Raw genomic sequence first — 20,056 nt, 5'->3', positions numbered from 1 at the left:
GTCTTTAGAAATCTATTGTTTTTACAGTCAGTGAACACCAAAATATTAGCATAGCGGGACAAATCGACAGGCTGGCTACGCCACTGGGTTAGTTAAGAATTTTTGGCCTAGTGTGTAATGAATTCACTGTATCGCTCTTGATTAGGGCACAATTTACAAGTGTCCTAGCTTTGATTAAGTATTTTAAATTACTATAGTGAAAATTTTCCTGGAAGTATTTGTCTGTATGATATAAATACTTAAATAAGCTCGCACCCTGAGTAATCCAAATTGTCGTGCAAGTTCACATACGAGGTTGTGAGGAGACTTATTTTTACCGTTCCTATAATTAGCTATAAACCTTTGCCATTTTCAAAATAATTGTGCAAAATGCAATGTTTTTGAAATTCTCAAAATTTCAGAAGCCATATGTCATATGACATCAAAAAAATTGTTTCTAAATTATCTTATATGATACTGTTATGCACAGTATGGTAAAGCTTCAAAGTTCATACCACAGGAGCTTCCACATTTTGGAAAGTGAAAGTAAAAGCAGGCTGCTCTGAGCGGCACTTGTTGAATTAATTAGTGTATTTGTCGATTCTGGACGATTTCCGGTCAACTCATCGACGGCATGCAACTTTTCAGTCTTGTTTTCATTCGACTGGGTATTGAAGATTTCAAAAACACTATGCAAGTTCAAGCAAACACTTGTTTTGCAACTTGCATCTCCCATTCCTTGTCACCTTGAAGGCTTTGAAGCGGAAGAGAGGGTTGCACCATTTGACACCTCGACCTGGAAGTGGGAAGAGACAAACCAACCCTCCGGGATATCATACGACAAAGAATTTGCCAGCTCCTGTTCAGGATCAAGCTTTCTAGTCTCTTGTGCAATGTCGAGATGATAGGGACGCAAGGCTGTATTTAAAAGTTAATTGTTAAACATTTCTTGAAATTATTAATACATGCTTAATTGCATATAACAAGATGTTTGCGCTTTGACGATTGTATATTGCTAACGGATTGTAGCAAATTGTCGGGAAACGCGACCGTAAACGCTCAAACAATTGTACTTCCGCTTGAAAAATGTAATGACGGATCAGATGTCGATACAGATTGAAAACTCAACTACCTTGCCTATAAATGACACAGACGACAATATTGACATCATGTCTTCAACCGAACTAAAGATGAACGCCAGCGATGTAGGCGAAATTTCAAACACAGAGGTATTTCAATGTATTTATCTATAGTCCTATATACTATTTAGGTGTTCGTATTATGTGAATTTATTTTGAACTAATTTATAGACTCTCTGCACCTAAAAGAGGATTACATCTTTTAAACTTTGTTGTTAAATGCCCATCCTGCGTATATATATCGTTGATGGCTTCCTAATTAAGCCCAAGTGTATTGCCAATTTTTTGGTATTGATGTTTGATAAAATATATATGTAAATCTAATACTAATAACAGTATAATATATAAAATCAAAGTCCAAAGGTCCAACCTTGAAGAACTATCAAATTCCTATCCTTGGGGCATCTGGGGGTACATACAAGCTGCACTTCAAATCATTGAGGAGTATATTTAAATCAAATAATATTATTGAAATCGAGATTGAAATTGTGCTGGTTGTGCAGTGAGTTGCTCAAGTTTCCTAAATGCATATTTCAGCAATGTTTTTTTTTCTTCTATTTAACTTCAAGTCTCACTAGGGACCTGTTTACCCCTTGTTCTATATTCTGCTTTTCCAAAGAGGATTGCTGACAGCAGTCTATTTTATGAAGCTTTCTCTTTGAACCAAAAATCCTCTGGAGGTCATCCTATGCTTATCATATTCATCGATCAACCTGGCTAATTTGATATGTTCCATTTCAGCCAAGTTTGATATCATCCTTGCCACTTCACTATGCTTGAAATTGCTATTATTTTTTAGATGTAAAAGATTAGCATTATCAGAAAGGGCTTTTTCTGAGCACCATGTACCTTTTTAAGTCCTTTTTCCAAATTAGTTTATTTAGCCATAGAAAATGGGATTAAATCCAGATTCTGAAATACATACATGCAACACTACTCTTTTAGTTTCATTTGATATTAATCAAACTTTTTACATAATCTTTATTCTGAATAACAGTATACTGAGATGGGCATTAGCAGGTATTTAAAAGAGTCAACAATTATCAACATGTGTTCAGTTTAAATGCCTGGACCAAATTCCTCAAAGGAATGGTTTTACACTCGCCCAAATACATGTGTGTGGTCTGTGACTGTGTGGAAACGTGTTGATTGGATAATCCCTGAGTGACATCAAATGTGGAATTCGTGATGTTACATGAAGTTTGACTGCCTCTATAGACTATCCAAATTCGACCCTGATTTAATATAAGAAAAGTGATACTTAGTTGCAACTGCTGTAATTAGGCGTTAAAGTAAAGATGAAACTGACTTAAAAAATCTAGACTCAAATCATGGGCACGGTGGCATACAAAGAACACTCGCTGGGATGTTAGACGGTTGTGCGGATTTCATGTTAGAGTATAGCAAGAACGATATCTCGACACTGACAAATATTGTGATCGTTCTACTTTAAGTTGCCACCTGGGAATTAAAGCTGGAAAAATTAGCTTGACCACGGTAGTAAAATATTGCGATGTTTTATTTAGATTTGTGATAGCAGTTTGGTTCAAATCACCCATGGGTCACTTAATCCAACAACAGTTTCTCTCTTGCGCTGTAAGAAGCAAATCGTTATACCCTACTACAAGCTTCTTGGTATTGTAAGTAAATTTTAATTTTGAGTTATGACTGAATTGCATAATAGTTTCGTGACTATAAAACGTTTCTGCTGTAACTTGTCCGCGTTTTGCCCAACGATGATATAGCTGAGCCGGGGGGACGAATATCAGATTGAGCCATAAGGTAATAGCCTACCCTCGTTTGGCCATTTTTTATCTCCCAATTTTTCTCGGAATTTCCTTACCACTAAAGGAAATCTTGGAACGCGTTCTTCACCTCCATCGAAACCACGTCCTCTCATCGGAAAATTTCGACAACTACAGTATAAGCCTAGGTCATATTAGATCTATGCCTAGGTCACAGATTAGAAATGCATGTCGCTTCGGTAGATTTCGACCGCTTCGTGGAGCATCACCAAGATTGCCGGTATTCGAATAACGATGCAAGAAAAGGCATATTGCACTTCGCAATGTTTTGATGCCTTCCCCATCAAACAGTTTTATTTTCTTTTATTCTCTTTTATTTTCGTCTGGTTCACTCTATTAGATGGTAAAAAAAATAATTCTCGACTTCTCGTCCCAGCATACTCCGAAAGCTTCCCAGTGTGACATGTCACGCGGTAATTAACTTTCTTAGCCAGTGTCGGGAAAATCGAGAATATCCGACGATGTCAGATTTTTTTACGAGTAAAGCTGGAACGCGTTCCAGAGTGGCTTTGGAACGCGTTCCCATAAATATGGAACGCAAATTGGAATGAACTGGAACGCAATTGAAACGCAATTATTCGAATGCGTTTTGAGCGGTACTTCTTGTTCGTAATCACACTCAGATCAATCTTGTTTCTAAAAATAATATGTCTATATAACAAATTGCTGCAGCTAATAAATTTTCTTAGTTGATTTATGGCTTTTTTTAACTTAAATATCTTTCTTTCAGTATGATTATCAAATTGCTACCTCTCGTGTTTCTTGACTAGCCCCCCTTTCATGCATAGATGAATTTTGGCTGTTTTTTATAGATCGCCTGGCGCCCATTTGGTGGTATGAGCCGAACGCAGTATGCGTTGATAATGAAATTAATCAACATTGTCTATCCGGTTTTGATTGTGTCATTGTTGTTGTTCAGTTACGTAACGAGTGCTGTTGCCTGCCGTGGGGAAACCAGCCGGGTACAATTGCAATTCTACTTTTAAACTGATATGTAAATTAGTGAAGAGTTTTCGGAGTTTGTGTATAAGAAAACGTCTTAGAAATAATCAGAAATACATGACTCTGATTGGTCAATTCTGTCACTAATAATAGTTAACAGTTAACTACGTTTTTATACAACCGGCCCCGCATGCACTGTCACTGAGTATATGACGCCAATATAGAAATCGCGTTTCTGGTAATTACCCATTTGTTCAGTAAAGCTGTTTCGTACTCCAAGTTCAATTTGTCAAAACTGATAAAATTTTCATGAAGTATTGTACTCTATACTGCGACCGTGTATGCGGTTTGGGTTCTTTTTACGACATAGGGATAACAAATCCTTTCAGTTTTTTGTTTGCGTTGTTGCCAAATAGCTGTAGATGCAGTTGAAAAATCAAGACGTTTGTTGTGACCCTTTCTTTTGTCATTCAATTTTAAGGGACTGTCTCTAAATATGACGCATGAGATAAAACTCAACACTCCTATACCCGCTAAGAACATTACCATTTCACCTATGAGACATAACCAAGTCCATAGTTCGGACGGAATAAAGTCAAGTTCACATGAGGATGATCCGTGGGAACCAGCATACAACGAGTGCAAACACATATTTGGTACTTTCATTCTTCCAAGTATGCTTCATTTGTCCGCCTATCTCATTGGATTTTACTTGTATCGTGTTAGACAACACGAAGGATTATATGTTCTTATGGAGAAGGTATTCTGTTTGAGCTAAATAGCATGCTTAATTCCTCTTACTTGTATCCTTCTCCCAGTTTACGCCTCGTTTTTATCAATTAGCCACCAAGCTATTAATAAAGCATTATGCATTTTTCTTCAATTTAGGTTTTTTTACAGAGCTCAAAGCAGAAACGTTTATATGTGACTTTATGGTAATGTATCGCATATCCACAAGTATTGACTTGAGAGCGTATATGTAATAGCTTGCAACTAGATATTCAATCTAGGTTGATTTGATTGATAATTTTTTTTAATAAGTACCTTAATATCGTCGAAGTTTGAATGCTGTTCTGAACTTTATGGGTGACACGTTAAAAGTGCGTGCACCACACGTGTTTAGGCTGTTTGCCATTGTCATTGTTTTGTTTTTAAAGCTAAAATTGTTTTTGTTTCGTTTTCTATAAGGTGTTTTGTAATACTTGGTATGGTGTGGTTAATTCTTGACATGGGTGTCTTTGTTCTGTTTTTTTTCGCATTTGGACCTGAAACGGTGACAGGTTTTCGTCATAACAAGGTGTAAGGATATTATTACATCTATCTAAAATTATATAGAATAACCATTGTCATGCACAGAAGATAGAAGGTGTGCTACTCAGAAAAAAGTGGTCGCTAACCGAGACGGAACCATAGTTTTGACGACAAAAAACCTTCATGGGTTGTATATATGTCGATAGATTGGGGCGAAGAACCTACGTTTCCATTAGCTTGTCGACCGCTTGTGTTTCTTAATTGTTAAAGAGATAAACACTGTAACTTCTTTTTCAGGCTATTAGTTGCAACCGCGACTCTAATGACTATCGGTCAACTGGTTCTGGATTTAGTGAATGTTGTAATCATACTAAGTTACGCCGCACAATGTCAACTTGTTATACACTATATCGACAGCATCACACGCAGAATTGAAGAGAAATCGACGCATCTTCAAAGTATCATGAAGGTATATTACACCGGCAAAGATAAAATATGTAAAGATGCTTTATCTGCATGTATACCTAATAAGCATTATTGATTTAACACACTTTCGTTTGAAAGTCGAATTTAAATGCAAAATATGATAAGGTTCTCATCGTTTCAGGATATCCTTGATGTTAAGAACACTTTAGGAAGAATGAACTCCTTGCTCTCCCATATGGTGTCACTCTGCATATTTACTCTTCTGGAAAGCGTTGTCCTAGGTATATACAGAAGGGCTATGGTACAATGTCTTCTTTAGTTTCGCAGTGCATCGCTAGCTGCATGCCTCTTATTAGCTTTTTCTTTTAATCGGTGAATTAGCTAGCCTTTCTCACGATGATATAAATATGCCGCCATTTTGGGAGTACTTTTTTTCAAAATCGTGAGCGTAGAATACCTCGTCACGGCAGCTGTCTTGAATTTAAGGCTTAATTTATTCTGCAAATCGTCTATTCACTTATTAAAAGTTATATTATTGTTTAAACTCATTTAGGAAAATTAAAAGTACCCCAAAAATGGCAGACATTCGTCATCGTGAGAAAGGCTATATAATTGCTTGCAAAACCGTAATACAATTTAGAATATATTCCAATTATATTCCTTTTTGAATATTTCAGGTTTAATCTACTTGTTGATTAATGAGGGGCAGCAATCATTAGAGGTAACTCTGTACAGAGCATCCTATGTTTTCATCTCGTTTTTGGCGTTGTTTTTCCCGATACTGCAGGTAATCATGCCCTTCAATTAATTTAATAATTTAATGAATTATTACTATTAATAAGATGAAAAATGACCCATTTTGTATATCGTGAAAACATTTTTTTTTAACTTTGGAAATAAGTGCCATATTGGAGGTTGAAACTTATGTTGTGCATTTGGCAACCGCCGAACGGCAAAGACATCATCGCGAGCCTGCCGAACACAACTTACACAAGGACTATACTAGCCGAGCTAATTTACTTATGAATAGGCAGTTTCTCTAAAGTCTGCATATTTATGCATATTGCTTTCGGTTTTCCAGGTCGAGAACTTAGGCAGAATTTTTTTTGTGCATGTGAATGACTGAATGTTAACGGTTACCAACTTGATCTCAACTTGGCACGGCACGGCTAAAATTGATACCCGCGTACCCATTTTCATCCGTGCTCAGATTACCAATACATAGAGTGTAGAGTGTGTAGTGTAACAGAGCTATGGTTTCAAGCGTTGTACACAATTTTCAACTCATCTTTTACACGTTTGTCTATTCAGGCTGCGAGGGTGACAAGTCTAGCATCACAATTCAAACAAATTTCACTTGATGTACGTGTATTTGGCCATCAAACCAGTTCTCAACTCGAGTTGGATTCTTTTCTGGTCTTTGTTCAAAGCGCGGATTTAAAGGTAAACTATAAATATCTATTCTATACCGGCGTGTGTCTGAAAATGAAGTACCCTCTATTTATTATTGAAATCATTTGTTGTTATATAAGGTTACTTTTTTGGGACACATTGTAGTTAGGCCTGGGTTAAACGTAGCGTTTTGCTTGCGTCGAATGCAATTCAAACATATTCCTCGCATTGAAACGATAAACCTCATTATATCAGCTATCTAAACCTTATTATATCATCTATCTATTGTTTGAATTGCATTCGACGAAACCAAAACGCGACGTTTACCATAACATAGGCCTATAAGTCACCGACAGTTATTGCCATTATCAGCGGTTGGTGATCACTGGCTAATAAAGCGCATTATTATTTTGTATACATTTTCTTTGTCACAGGCCACCAACAATAACGTGACTTGAACAGCCTCTCGCGACCGCAAACAGGCTATGCCTATAGACATAGACTAGTAATTTTTCCTTGGCTTGTGCATGCAACTGTGCGAACTGTTCTGTCTCTTCATTATGTGAGTGATATAATGCTTTTTCTTTAGGCGAAGTTATTCCTTGCACCTGTGAGAGGGAGTTTACTATCTGGTATAACATTACTTATCGTCTTTACTTTACTCTTTCTGATGCATACAGGTCAGATCGCTTCGGGTACTAAATTATTCTAGACAAAGTTATTCTAAACCGGTTATTTTAGTGATAAACGCTGTGATTTTGTATATACGAAATTATAATAATATAATATTGGAAATCTATTTGACTGAAACTCATGCATGTGACCTACTACATTGTGGTGGGTGGTAGTGTTGTGGTGGGGGTTGGCAGTATTGTGGTTTGGTGGCAGTTTTGTGATAGGTGGCAAAAAATCAAACGATTTAGTCAGTCATAGTGTAAACATTCCGGGGGACGAGTTGGTCGATTATTTATATGAACTCGACGAGTTCATATAAATAATCGAAGAATCTATGTCGTTCCTGTGAATTTTACGACTTCTCTGTGATGTTGGTTTTGTTTAAAAGGAATTTACCCCCGGAACACCCGATTTTTTCTCGAACATCGCAAAGTGCGCGTGTGCCATCGTGCCTTGATCAATGAAAGCAACCTGCCTTGTTGGACGCCGTTTACATTATTGGGCGCGGGCGTGGCTTTTCGCTTTTGCGCGTGCGCGTACGTGAGGCAGGCAAGGAGCGACAGAGTGTTGCACGAACATTTGTGACGCAAAAATCGAGTAAATCCTCCAGATTCTGCGAAATTTATAGATTTGTGTTATGCATTACCAGCGTTCAGTGATTACCAGCGACACAGATATAATTTGCCTTTATAATCATAGACAGACGTCTCGTTGCCTAGGTATCGCGAGGGCACTCAAACTTTGCACATTCTTGGATCCCTCCTATAGTTCAACATTCTTTGACGAATTGTGTCCACTGTCGTCAAGTCTTCAGGCTCTAACAATCCAATTAACTTGGGTCTATTTTAAAGAAAAATATTTCAAATTTCCAGCTTCATATTGATTATTTTTCAGCGAAACGCTTGGAAAAGATATAAAGTGGTAAGTATTATCCCATACCTAGTGTAAAAGCTATGTTCCTATTAGCTAAGAGCAGGTGCATTCAAAATCAAACCCACTTGCCGAACCCCATGGCCATGCATAACTTTCTGAACACTTTTTCAATAAAGTTAACTTGCGAAATAAAATTTCTCACGTTAGGTGGTCTAACACAAGTCACGTAGATGACAGACTCTTTGGGTGGTTTTAAAAGATTGTTCCACAACATAGTTGTGCAGCCTCATCTGATTCTACAAGGCAATACTGGTTCGGGGTTAAACTGTAACTCAACTAACACGAGTAACTTTGCGTCCCAATTGTTTGATTTTTTATATTTGCTCAATATGTGTATAAATGTTAAAATCAAATATTTTTCAGATAAAATGCAAATACGGCGATGCAACCGAACTTGCACATTATAATTTAGCTTGGAAAGTGTTTTTTCTTGCAAGATAAATAAAAATTTGTCTTTGGCGCATGTCACTACCAGTGGTAGTGACAATGAAAATATTTTATTTTGTGCGGGGAGGAATTTTAAAAAACGTCGATCGTTTTGCCTGAACGGCCATTAAAAGGAATATTAAAAAATTGCAACCATGCAAATCAGAAATATGATATAGTCTATATCCCGGCCGGTTTGACGCATTTGATCACAATGTTGGTCAACAAACCCAGTACCCATGCAGTTGATAATTACATTTTCTATATTGAAACATTTTATTTTCTATTTTACATTATGTCAATATATGTCAGCATTGGTGTCGGTAGCATTTCCTTGATACAGTAACTGTAACTTCTAGTTCTGGTAAATCCAGTATAACCATCATTATCCCCAAATGATCCTCTCCTTGTCCTTTTCATCTTTTTCAGTTTTCTTGTAAGGTAAGATATATAATGTTGTAAAGAAATCCTTTCCATCCGACTGAAAATTTGTGTTTTTTTTGTGCTTTGGATAACCTAAAGATTCTTATGTATATATTTTTCTTGGTTCGACTGTATTTTAAATAGAAATGGCGAAGAAAACCGATAAAAAGAAGGGCCGTTCAGCCATTAACCAAGTTGTTACTCGAGAATATACGATTCATCTTCACAAACGAATTCATGGAATGTAAGTTTTCACAATTCCAGTTTACAATAAAAAGATGATGACAACTTGTTTCCAAGGAATGATAACTTGTTTCTAAGGCCGCAAATGGATTCAAATTCGCGAGTTTTTGTAAACTGTAAACATCTTTGCGTTCGACCTATTATCTATGATACATTGAATAGTTTTGTATTTAGTATCACTTTACCTGCTAAGGACAGTGAACAGGCAGTCAAAAAATTGCGAAAGATGTATTTCAGATTTGTTAAAATTGAAGGAGCTAGAATCTGTCCTGAGATATCCAAGTCTGAAAACCAACTATAGATGTTGTTGTCCTGCACTGGACATAAAATATCCAGTGCACAGAATTCATCAAGTATCCCAGTGCACATATGTATATGGCATTAGAATTTTATTGTCATATGGTTACATACTTATATTCATATATAATTCCGCAAATTGATCATACAATCTTAGCGACCCCCACATGTCATTGAAGTTGTATACCCTCAGTACCATGCACATTTTCAGGCTGCAGTATACAACTTCCCTGTGTATGTGTCTATTTAGAATACATTTGTACCTGTTTAAATACATTTGTCTTGCAATGGAATTTTGAGTGTGACCGCATTCTACGGACACAATATTCTGCCAGCAATATTAGAAGCATATTTAACAGTGACTTTAATGGCATGGAGGGTTATTAAGGTCATATAATCCTTGCAAATAGTGGTACATCATTATTGGCCCCCATTCTTTGATACCTTTGGTGAATTAGTAAAAGCCTGAGTGTTCTTGACTGTTTCTGTAAAAAATATTTCAACATTTCATATTTTTTCTACATTGACTTGCTTAGCTTAGTAAAGAGTTGAACTAGAAATAAAAAGATCTTCATATATGCACCCCATTCAGATGTCCCATATAACATTGAGCAACTAAAGCAATACTGAAGGAACTAGTGGCTTTTCTGAATCAACATCCTTTTAAATGGAACACTGAAAGCATTGAGAACAAGGATTGTGGATTCAATTTCCACCTAAGTTAACTGTTTTTGCAATTGCTAAATGTCCATTTTACTGACATAATTATTTAATTAGCAATATTTCATTTGAAAAAATGATGTAAGTATTTTTGTGATATGAATTTTTCTTGATATAAAGATATTGATCAAGCTGTTCTTTCCCCTGTTGTATTTTCAACAGGCCTTGTGAAAATTTTTTTCATCACTTTAAATAGTGGTTTCAAGAAACGTGCTCCACGGGCTATTAAAGAAATTAGAAAATTTGCAGAAAAAACAATGGGAACCCCAGATGTTCGTGTGGATACTGGCCTAAACAAGCAAATCTGGTCTCGTGGTATCAGGTATTGTAATCTTATGAACAAATACTTAAATTATCAAAATATGGTTTTTCTATATTTGTATAACTTTGAAGGGTATTTTTCATATGCAACCTGTTAAATTTGCAGAATTAGTTGCAACCAATAGCTACTTCTGTGAAACTGCAGGGAAAACAAAAAGGAAAGTTTTTCGTGTGTGCTACAGTTTTTTCTGTATGCATACCCCGTGCTTTTCTGACAGACCTGTTATTATTCTGTTGACACCATGTCTAAATTCCAGATGAAAGTTTTCTGGAAATTTAAAGTAACCAAGTAGTATTGTTTTTCACATAAGAGTTTTTTAACAGACAATGCTGAATCCCAGTTACTATAAATTTTAGTTTTATGTATTTAACTATGATTTAGATTAATGTGGTTGAGAGTTTTTATACAACAACCTCCAGATCAATGTACATAATGTTACATAGCAACAATTTTTGCAATGGTAAATTTACACGGTGTATCAACAAAATTGTTGAACAGTGACACTTTGACTACTTTCTTGTTAAATGTTGTAAATATGTTGATTCATGAATGTTAGGGTAAGCCATAAACAACATAAATGTAGGAGGCTGTTCTCATGATCTGGCCTATTTGAGTTTACTTATTTCAAAATCTCAAAATCATTTGACATTTCATTTGATCTTAAGTAAACCAGATCATGTAAACAACCCATAAAAAAGTAAATATGTAGCTATCACAGTTTTTAATTATTTTTCAAATCTACTGGATTTAATGCCGGAAAAACTACTGGATTTAATTTGTTATGCAGGAAATTAATATGTAAACAGGCGATCTGTGGAATTTGTTTGACTACCTATGCTATTTTATCCTTGCTGTGCCCAAAACGTTCTGCATTGTAGAATTGGTCTACTCTCATTATAGCAAAGTATTTTCTGCCATTGACCAGAGCGAACATACCCTATGATGAATTATGACAATGAATACCAAGTAGAGTACTGGTTGACAAAGTTGACAATACATCAACCTAAACAAAAAGCTAGTTTACAAATGCATTGTCAATCTCTTTAATGAATATATGCGTTCTGACACCTAATCATATATTGCACTCAGGCTTTCCAGTTGTGCTAAATGTGCTTGTTAAACATGAATTTCAACTGTGTTTTCATAGGAATGTACCATTCAGAGTACGAGTACGGTTGGCGCGCCGCAGAAACGAGGACGAAGATTCACCACACAAATTTTACACACTTGTTACCCACGTTCCAGTCGCATCGTTTAAAGGTAACATTTCCCATTAATCTACGTTTTTACTTTTTATCATCTGTCGAGGGCAGAAGTCTGTATGTCACTGGGGTTATAAACAAATGTTTTGTGAGCTGGATTGTAAATGTATTATGTCACTATTGGATTTTTTAAATACATGAAATGCACTCCACCTGAGCCATGTATGCATTATGTTGTTTTAGGCTTAGAAACCAAGATCGTAGAAGCGGATGACTAAGTTGATGTGAAATTGTGTAATAAAGTTTTCAATTATTTTGAGTGTTGTCAGTTCTATTCTTTCCAGACCTGCATTCATATACGATCCATATTAACATAGGTATTAAAAAAGCAAGTATTATATCATTTGATATCAAAGAAAAGTTGTGTAAAAGAAATAGATAAGTTATCTCAAATCATAAAACATAAATATCCTTTTAAGGCATTTTTTGAACCCAATTTCTCAACTCGGATACTGTGGAAACGAGCCATGGAAAACATGCAGGGTGCATTTACACTAATGTCGGACGGATGCCCGTAGAATAAATTTCTATATGTTTCATAAGAATTTCTTAGGTGCAGTTGTTAACTGCTTACAGGTTACTTCATCCACACATCCTATTTGAACAATCGCTGAGAAGCAATACTAAGTCTGTAACATAATGAACAACGGCAATTTCCTTATTGATCCGGTCCAGACAACGAGTCAATAGTATCTCTATAGATTGATTTATTTTCATGTAACTCTGCTCGATTTAGTCGATTAACACGTAAACTGAAAATTTCCTAGTGTCACCAAATTTTTAAATGTCTTCAAGGGATGTTCAATGGTAGAGATAAAAAATATGTTTGGAAAAGATATGGTGAATAAGCACTGTGCAGACGTTAGTACGCAGGCTACTGACCACCAGCCCTTGGCTAAATTACTTGGCTTAGATTTGCTTGCGTCTTGCGAATGAGGTACTTCTATAGTTCTATTGTGTGTAACTAGTGTATAAAGTGACCAGGAAGAGCCAACGAAACAACGTCATAAAGCGAACATTGCTATTGAAAATAGAGCAAAAACTGAACGCGGAAAGGGTAAATTCAACTCCCATTAGTCCCATTTGATATACTTTGGGGGGTTAGATAAGTTTTCTACTGTTACGCAGGACAATTTTCTTTTCTTTATAATTTTCCTTCCTGCCGGTAATACATGTATACCGGAAAACAAACATGTTAATACCAATGGTTATTACCAATGGTTATAAATGTTGGGATACGGCTCCAGTACGATTATTTTAGATCAGTGGGGTTAGCAAGCGATATTGCCAGACTGCCATAGCTGCCAGAAAAACCAGAACGCATCGTAAACATGTTTCCGGTTTGATTTCCATGTATTTACACAAATATAATACTTGTACGCTGACATGGAAGAGAATCAAAGATATTCGACCATTGTATCATTAGAGCCGTTTATTCATCAAGTAGGTGGACATTCCTCTATACAACAGATTGATCAATACACCGTCTGCAAGCCATTATTTTCAAAAGAACTTCGATTCTACCAGGAAGTTTGTTCGCTATTCAAGGCTTTTATTCCTGAATTTAAAGGTGAGATTGCTACAATGTGAACATTCTAGAATGCAATCGAATTCGAATAAAGTAGAAAGAGATTTATTTTGTTTATGGTAACGCGCTATTAATAGCAATTATTAATAGCAATATCCACAATTACTGTGATCTTTCGCCTGGGCAAAATGTCAAGAGATGTGTCTGGAACAAGTTGTCATTTTTGAAGCAATAATCATTCTTAAGTACTGTATTCACACCCAATTCATACATAATCTTAGTGATAAAAAATACCTATAATTGATTTCGTTTCTGGTTTGTGCATCCTATTAAATAGTAAATATTTAGGATATTAAAATTACAGTTTATATACAATATTTTATGCGGGAACCACTGAGTAATTTAATAGAATAGAAAAACAATAGAAACTCCGTAAAAAGTAAACATTTTGAAAAATATAACTTTCGACTAAAATGTAGTCATCATCAGGAAAATATATACAATATGTTATACAATTTAACAGCCTCTAGCCTCTATGAAGAAACCATGTATTTTAAAAACCAAAACTAATGTGTTTGTCACAAAATCAGGATATTCCTTTCAGTTCATGCATACATACAATCAAGTTTTGTTAGGCTTTCAGTGGAGAATTTGAATATATGTAGATAATACTATTATAAAGTTCATTTGTTTTCATTGGTCAAGCCTTGAATTTGCCAATGCAGTCCTGGCATTAGGGGTATCAATTGCAGAAATATTCACTCTGTATTCTGCAATTCTGAAGAATTAACATGTTTGTGTTTAGTGTGTATATATGTATTTTAATCATTTCAGCCTAGTAACCAGAGAGAATTTAATAATGATGTTTCAGGTGTGGTTAATTTGAAAAATATTGGTGGAAATGGGGGAAAAAGCTGGCAAATGGTCAGCTCAGGCGACAAGATAAAACATCATAGTTACAGATATGGTAAACATTGTAGCTCTTGTATGTGTCAAAAAAAAGAGGAAAAAGAAGCAACCCAAATGTACGAAGAAGTATTAAGCAAGGTTTCGAATGATGGTGGACAAGCTAGAAAAGAGTATGATTGTATTTTTTATAGACTTGGGAGTTCGTTCATGGGACCTGAAGAATGTGTCTAATTTAGACAATAGGAGTGATTTTGTTGCAACGTTCTGGGCATGCTTTTATCTTAATTTAAATTGAAGTACTTTTAGATCTGCTCTTTGATCCTCAAGGAATTATATTACTATAACTCAAAAATAAATTGTGAATCCAGTTCAGCACCAACAACCAATTTCACCCTATATTTTCAGTTGTTATGAGACAGTTGTTATCACATAAGTTTGGGCCCAAAGAGTTTAGCAAAAGAGTTTTTTGCCAACTGTTTTACAGAATATGTCAACTATAAAACTCTGCAGTCAGCTCCTCCCTTCTCATAGGTACTCTGAATGCTCTTGCTTGGTGATACCTCATGAGTATACTAAAATACAAATTGATTATGACAAAACGTAATCCTATATGTGTTATGTATTTGGCGAATTTATTCTAATTTGATGTCATACATATTTTTTGACCAATAACAAAGCATTTTCACCAACTTTTTAACATTGGGAACTATTGGGAGGCTGTCACACCCCCCTCTCCAGTCCCTATGCCTCTGCTGTAAGATGCGGTGTAGAGTTAACACATCAGTTTAGCCAGCCTACTCATTCTTGTATATCTTTCCCTTTTGTAGTCAGGCATTGGACAGTGTTGCTGACCATATGAATGATGATTCTTCATTGGGTAAGGTGATGATTCTTTATTTGGTAACAATTTCCAAATTTTCCAATAAATTCAGCACAATGAGATTGGCAAAAAGTCTTAAACCTTAAGGCCCTGTTACACAGTGTAGTTTTTCTTGCAACTTGCAATGCAATTCTACTTTTGAGAGATGTATATTTGGGAAGTGGGAACAACGAAACTTTTGTGTTTATTACACTTCATGCACTGTTTTTCTGCAAGGTGACTCTTTACAAATTTACATCTCTTAGAAGTAGAATTGCATTGCAAGTTGCAAGAAAAATTGCACCGTGTAACAGGGCCTTTACTTCAGTAAGGATTCGGGGTACTGTATGTCTATAACACTATTTCCAATTTCAGAGTGCATCTTATTGGAGAATGTGGTCGGCTACTACAAATTTCCTTGTATATTGGATTTAAAAATGGGCACCCAGAAACATAGCGATTATGTTGTTAGCAAGGAAGAGGCTGATCGACGGCAAGCTCGATGGGACCAAACAACATCGAAAAGTCTTGGAGTTAGAGTTTGTGGTATGAAAGTAAGTATCTCGTTTGTGCTTGTGGCTGCTCATGGGAGGGCGTCGTCGAAGCGAGAAGAATATTGTCACATTATAGAGAATATATAGTTTGCGCATGACCACTATAAACTAACGGCGTATACTGTCCCGTTTTTTATGCAATTGACACGCAAGAATATGATTGAAAAGCTGGTACACTACGGCGTAATTATTAGCCACCATGTCATAGACGGATTGACGAACCAACTACTTTACGCTGGTAAAGCGTGACTGCACGTAATGCATGCGTAGTGTAATGTCCTCCCTTTACCGTGGTTTATAAATCGGTGAAGATAGATCTGAATCTGATAAATTAAATTAGAAAAAGTCTCTCCATGCTAAATGCATCCCATGCAGACATGATAAGTATCCCATGCAGACATGGCCGCATGCACCATGCCAGTCGCACGAAGTCACGAACGATTCCGCTCAAGTCGACCGGGTTTGCCTAAACTGACCTTAATATTTCAGGTTTACCTTGTTACACAAGATAGCTTTCTTGTTAAAAGTCATGGTCGTGATTTAACTATAGAAGGTTTTAAAGACGCCATCAAAGGGTTCCTGTTTAATGGAAAGGAATCACGACATGATGTCATCGCTGCCTTTTTAACACAATTGGGAAAACTTTTAAATATCATGGAGCGCCAATCTTCATATCGCTTTTATAATACGTCACTGCTGCTTATTTATGAAGGTGATGTCTCCAGGTCCGTGTATAATACTTCCACAAATAACGAAGATGATTCTGAAAGGTATTCGATAGGGCAAACCAATTCATTGGCATTGCAAACAAATGTTGCAGTGAGGATGATCGATTTTGCTCACGTACAGCATAACAATCAAAATATGTCATCGGAAATCACACATGGTCTTGATGAAAGTTACCTGTTCGGGCTTAGGTCAGTTATAAAAATTTTAAACGAAACACTAGAAGAATTAAAAAGTAATAATCGCTCTTTATAGGGATTTCAGTCAGTCCCATGTAAAGAATACAATATAGATAGCTTGGTATATTTATATATAGTAATTTTAGGATAATTCTAAGAGGTTTTTTGAATATGTGATGGGGGGACCCACTGTTCGTCCAATTCAATCTTACTGACCTCAAAATTTGATTCACCGGATTAAAAAAATAATACAAAAGGTTGCGGTCAAATGTTCTTCGGCCTGATGACGTGATTTGTTGTCGGTCAAACGGTCAAGTGTCTATCGGGCATTCAGTTGTCTGCCAAACGGCCGCTCACCTGATCCAAGAAATGCAGACTTCCAGTTAAGATTAAAAAGGTCTTCGCCAAGGAATTGTTATATATACGGCGGTCTTTTCTTCATCTTTTACTAGAGGTCAGAATTTCTTGATGCCTTTATTTGTTTTATGGGTATATTTCGATGAAAGAATAGATATGATTGGATGCCTCTCTACTCCGCGTGCGCAGAGGTTATTTTGAAATTTATTTAATATCTTGAAGTCTTATATAAAGTTGAACGTGAGGGGTGCTGTACCAAAAACAAGATTATAAATAAATATTAAAATAACCTCTGCGGAGGAGAGAGATTGGATGCAATGTTTCAGAATAACTGCACGCATGCAAATGCAAAATTTTCGCAAAATCGTCGTAACTTTTTATTAGTTTAATTTAGCTCAGTATACCGTGGTGTATATACAATCATTTGCTACCGCCAGTTGATTTGTGCCATGACATCGTCTAAGTAGCATAAGCAGATTACGTAGGTCCATGGTCTATGAGTCCATGGTTGTTTTTCCTCTCCCCAACAACCCCCAACTTAGTATTTTACATGCCTTGTGACTATACAGGGTGGACGTTGTGTCAAATTAGCTAAATTTGAACCAGTTTAGGATTCTCTTAGCCATTAGAATCCACATACTATATGCATTAGCCACACGCGTTCTCATCCTTCACCGTGGATAATTTAGAATTTTATTTAGACAAATCCTACACATACAAAAGTCATGCATATATATGAATGAAAATGTTTTCAATATCTCAAACAACATTTACAGTTATCCTAGTAGGAATTTAACAGAGAAGTTAAGTTGTGCATGTGGAATGAACTGTTCGGGCTGCATGATTACGGCTCGTGTACAGATGGCAGGCTCCAACATCTGCACTGTCACGTTTCTGTTCTATAGTCATGCAGCGACTGCAGCTTAAGTGTGGTTTTTGGGGTTCATATACGCTGAACGTCACGGTCGGTAACCGTCGGGAGGTATCGACAAGTCCTAAGTCTAAAATCTAAATTCAGCAACAGCCCTTCACCGCGAATCTGCATGCGCTCATAGTTTCAGGTATATTTTTTGGAACGACAGCTAGAATTGAATTAATCCATGCAAATATAGTTATAAGTTACTTGTTCATATTTCATGAAATTAAGCTTTAATTCATTCTGAGATAACCTAAATTTTTTTGAGATGATGATAGTTCTTCCATTTGTTCGTATAATATAATTATTGGGCTAACATATCATAGCGTCAAATAACACATGCAGATGCATATTATAGTTTAGTTGTTCATCGCTTTGAAATGGTGCAAATTTATTTATGTCGATGGTGCGTGTATCTATTTAAATTTAATTCCAAGCAATCCACAATGTCAATGATTCAAAGCAAGATAGGCGAATTCGTTCAAAATAATAAAAGTTGTAAATATTTTTATAATAAATTCAATTGTAAAATTTAGTATTTTTAGAATTAGAACTTGGTACGTATACTATAATTACTGATTAAAATATGAAACATCAAACAGTCTACCAGTGTATATAGTAGGCATCAAGCAAAGAGATGTGGGAGTTTTGCATGCTTGAGGTGCGTCCTTAATCTATAGCAATTCTCGTAAGTATCGTCATAGTCCAAGCATATATAGGGAATTAACTCGAAGCCCTAGTGAAAGTGTCTTTAGGGAGAATCAACAAGGAGGTCAAGAATTGATTACTTCAAAGCAGAGTTTGTTTTCTTTTGATTTGATGTGCATTGTGCAGATTCATTTTAAAAATCGAGCTTAAGCAAACAAGATCAATTAAGTATTAATGAATGCTTAATTAAAATATTTGAAACATTTTGAACACATTTGAAACGAAAATCTTTGTCGATTTTTTGAGATCCTTCCACGTGAGGTAAACGTACTTGCAAGTATACCAATAAATATGACTATAGGTAAAGCATATTAAGCGTGTGCCGTGTTTATCGTGAGACACCTTCCAAGTCATGCTTTTCTTTATTTGGGTCATCCCGAACATGCATGACCTACACTTTGCGATGCATTGAATCTCGTATAACAGTTATATCAAATAGACAAAAACTCTTCTTGGTTTCAAAAACGGGTCTTCCTTATAGGAAAGTGAAAATACGGTATACCTAAAGTTAAAGCTGACTCTTCTGCCCTCGCTGCTTCCTTGTATACTGTGAGATTTCAGTATATTTCGAGAGAAATTCATGGAACTGCCAAATACAGCTGGACCTAATGATTACTTGGTAAGGCAAGACGTTGCCTTAATTATAACTTGTATATTCTCATCATATATATCGGATGCGTTAATTACCTAAATTGGCAAAAATAATAAATCGTGTAACATCTGCCTCATGCATGCAATGAAGCAAAACTTTAACAAGAACTGATTACTTTTTCACTTCATACCTCTATATAGGTGTTTGATTCTACATGAATCAAAAGACAATCTCGCATTTGTGGAACATTGTGTGAAAGTGAAGAAAAGGCGCAATAAGTAATTATCACACACAAGACATGATTGAGGCTTTCTGATGTCAATGATGATTATATGTAAATAAAATGTTTATAAAACTCCGATCCATTCGCCATGCATATACGTCTGCATGTTAAGCGCCGAGGGAGATTGGAAACTCTATACCATGCCACCGTTCACCATCATTACTTAATACGATGACTTAATTGCATTGCCATATTATTTCTTATAAAATC

General features: G+C 35.9%; 3 protein-coding genes across 3 annotated transcripts; all 3 read left to right on the top strand.

Annotated features, from left to right (window-relative positions):
* The first annotated feature begins 20 nt into the window (after window positions 1-20).
* On the top strand, window positions 21-7,735 carry LOC114524431. Its single transcript, XM_028545505.1, has 11 exons — window positions 21-1,208; window positions 2,645-2,758; window positions 3,736-3,885; window positions 4,347-4,625; window positions 4,754-4,800; window positions 5,054-5,164; window positions 5,414-5,585; window positions 5,724-5,823; window positions 6,220-6,329; window positions 6,854-6,985; window positions 7,524-7,735. Exons 1-11 carry the CDS (start codon window positions 1,071-1,073, stop codon window positions 7,644-7,646), a joined length of 1,476 nt encoding a protein of 491 aa, XP_028401306.1. The 5' UTR covers window positions 21-1,070; the 3' UTR covers window positions 7,647-7,735.
* A 1,626-nt stretch (window positions 7,736-9,361) lies between these two features.
* LOC114524634 (60S ribosomal protein L31-like) lies at window positions 9,362-12,475 on the top strand. Its single transcript, XM_028545778.1, has 5 exons — window positions 9,362-9,409; window positions 9,536-9,635; window positions 10,848-10,973; window positions 12,121-12,233; window positions 12,419-12,475. The coding sequence occupies exons 2-5, from the start codon at window positions 9,538-9,540 to the stop codon at window positions 12,451-12,453; spliced, it is 372 nt and encodes a 123-aa protein (XP_028401579.1). The 5' UTR covers window positions 9,362-9,409; window positions 9,536-9,537; the 3' UTR covers window positions 12,454-12,475.
* Window positions 12,476-13,493: 1,018 nt separating this feature from the next.
* Window positions 13,494-18,842, top strand: LOC114524613 (inositol hexakisphosphate kinase 1-like). Its single transcript, XM_028545752.1, has 5 exons — window positions 13,494-13,805; window positions 14,635-14,842; window positions 15,500-15,549; window positions 15,907-16,085; window positions 16,575-18,842. The coding sequence occupies exons 1-5, from the start codon at window positions 13,622-13,624 to the stop codon at window positions 17,064-17,066; spliced, it is 1,113 nt and encodes a 370-aa protein (XP_028401553.1). The 5' UTR covers window positions 13,494-13,621; the 3' UTR covers window positions 17,067-18,842.
* Window positions 18,843-20,056: the final 1,214 nt, after the last annotated feature.

This window comes from Dendronephthya gigantea, unplaced genomic scaffold (assembly GCF_004324835.1).
Source record: "Dendronephthya gigantea isolate DGI-Jeju-01 unplaced genomic scaffold, DenGig_1.0 000031F, whole genome shotgun sequence".
In the NCBI taxonomy this organism is placed as follows: Eukaryota; Metazoa; Cnidaria; class Anthozoa; order Malacalcyonacea; family Nephtheidae; genus Dendronephthya; species Dendronephthya gigantea.
This window is presented reverse-complemented; position numbering and strand designations above follow the sequence as displayed.

Coding starts and splice junctions, on each gene's coding strand:
- LOC114524431 (XM_028545505.1), top strand. CDS start 1,071: ATGACGGATCAGATGTCGATACAGATTGAAAACTCAACTACCTTGCCT. Junction 2,759..3,735: donor ACTACAAGCTTCTTGGTATT/GTAAGTAAATTT, acceptor TGTTTTTTATAG/ATCGCCTGGCGCCCATTTGG. Junction 5,586..5,723: donor ATCTTCAAAGTATCATGAAG/GTATATTACACC, acceptor TCATCGTTTCAG/GATATCCTTGATGTTAAGAA.
- LOC114524634 (XM_028545778.1), top strand. CDS start 9,538: ATGGCGAAGAAAACCGATAAAAAGAAGGGCCGTTCAGCCATTAACCAA. Junction 9,636..10,847: donor CACAAACGAATTCATGGAAT/GTAAGTTTTCAC, acceptor CACTTTAAATAG/TGGTTTCAAGAAACGTGCTC. Junction 10,974..12,120: donor ATCTGGTCTCGTGGTATCAG/GTATTGTAATCT, acceptor GTGTTTTCATAG/GAATGTACCATTCAGAGTAC.
- LOC114524613 (XM_028545752.1), top strand. CDS start 13,622: ATGGAAGAGAATCAAAGATATTCGACCATTGTATCATTAGAGCCGTTT. Junction 14,843..15,499: donor GGTGGACAAGCTAGAAAAGA/GTATGATTGTAT, acceptor TCCCTTTTGTAG/TCAGGCATTGGACAGTGTTG. Junction 15,550..15,906: donor GAATGATGATTCTTCATTGG/GTAAGGTGATGA, acceptor TTCCAATTTCAG/AGTGCATCTTATTGGAGAAT.